Here is a 1,717-nt window from a genome sequence, read left to right as displayed (position 1 = left end):
GATCTACGTGGCGAACCAGTATCAATACGATTATTAATTCAAGACTCGTGATGGGTCTTCAATTTTACAATATAAATAGGCCTGTATATGAAAAACCCGTTAGTCGTGTTAAAAACACTAACAAGGTAACAACTCCGAAGAAGAAAAAATATTCGAGACGAAAACAGACTAGACATAGTCTAACACCCGACAATTTGGCTTTTCTACGCTCGATAAACGTCATTTAATATGGACGACACATATTTAAATGTCACCGCTGGATACGTCGACGATTGTAAAATAACTCAAATTGATTATCATTCTTTTTTACCTTATTCGACGTCCGCTCTTTCTAATAATGATGAGGTGCGTATCGCTTTACATAACACAGAGTCTTATACTTTACCGTGCGAGAGTTATATTTACATCGAGGGAACAATAACCAAACCTGTAGAAATAACTGACGAGATTAGATTTATAAACAACGGACTGGCGTTTCTTTTCTCCGAAATGAAATATGAAATAAACGGAAATCAAATTCAGAAACTCGTCAATCCGGGTATATCGACCACATTAAAAGGATATTGTTCGTACAATAAAACAAATATTTCTTCACACCAAAACGCTGCCTGGGATTCTGATACTAAAAATGTTAATAAAGATTTTATCGATAGCAATAATTTTAACGGATGTATTAATCTTAAAGATTTGTTTGGTTTTTGTGAAGATTATAAACGTATTTTAATAAACTGTAACCAGCAACTCATATTGAATAGAGCATCGATCGATTTAAATGCTATAAAACAGTATAAAAATAATGAGGTAGTGGACGCTCCTAAATTAAAAGACGTTAAAATAAACATAACAAAAATATTGTGGCGGATGCCTATAGTGAAAGTGAGTGATGGAGAAAAAATTCGACTGTTGAAAGTAGTCAACAATCAGAAACCCCTAACATGTGCGTTTCGTTCATGGGAACTTTGTGAACATCCATTTTTACCTCAAAACACTTCACATTCGTGGAAAGTAAAGACTTCCAACAAATTAGAAAAACCTAGATATGTCATAATCGGTTTTCAAACTGACAGGAAAAATAGCTCAAGTAAATCAATGTCATATTTTGATCATTGTAAAATTAAAAACTTGAAAGTCTATTTGAACTCTGAAGTATTTCCATATGAAGATTTTCAAAGTGATTTTAACAAGAATAAGATGGCGACATTATATCGCGCGTATGCAGAGTTCCAAAAATCTTACTATGGTCACGACGATGTATCACCTCTATTGAACCGATCAGAATTCAAAAATCTATCTCCAATCATAGTTGTCGATATGAGCCGACAGAACGACAACGTGAAAATGGCGACAGTAGACCTCAGAATCGAACTAGAAGCTGATGAAACGTTTCCAGTTTCCACTTCAGCATATTGTTTAATATTACATGACCAAATTATTACTTATAATCCGTTTAACGGAGAAGTAAGAACCTTGTAAATATTTATTGTAAACCTTATTATTTTATTGTAAACCTTAATATTTTATTCTAAATCTTAATATTTATTATCAACCTTAATATTTATTGTAAACCTTAATATTAATAAATGAAAAAACTTTTTTTTATATACCACGTCTTTTTTTTTATTTTTTACATAAATTATTTATTTTACAACAATCATTAGAATAGTCTACGTTTTACTTTACGCAACGGTGCATGGGGTTCAACACAAGTTGGTTGAGA

At 32.0% G+C, this 1,717-nt stretch overlaps 1 protein-coding gene across 1 annotated transcript; it reads left to right on the top strand.

The window, feature by feature from the left end:
• Nucleotides 1–228: 228 nt before the first annotated feature.
• On the top strand, nucleotides 229–1,473 carry LOC103310473. Its single transcript, XM_008188883.1, has one exon. The coding sequence runs from the start codon at nucleotides 229–231 to the stop codon at nucleotides 1,471–1,473; it is 1,245 nt and encodes a 414-aa protein (XP_008187105.1).
• Nucleotides 1,474–1,717: the final 244 nt, after the last annotated feature.

The sequence above is a fragment of the Acyrthosiphon pisum genome, unplaced genomic scaffold, assembly GCF_005508785.2.
Source record: "Acyrthosiphon pisum isolate AL4f unplaced genomic scaffold, pea_aphid_22Mar2018_4r6ur Scaffold_20924;HRSCAF=22547, whole genome shotgun sequence".
Lineage (NCBI taxonomy): Eukaryota > Metazoa > Arthropoda > Insecta > Hemiptera > Aphididae > Acyrthosiphon > Acyrthosiphon pisum.
Note: the sequence above shows the minus strand (reverse complement) of the source record. Positions and strands in the feature narration are given on the sequence as shown.

Excerpts from the sequence above, each read along its gene's own strand:
- LOC103310473 (XM_008188883.1), top strand. The coding sequence starts at position 229 with ATGGACGACACATATTTAAATGTCACCGCTGGATACGTCGACGATTGT.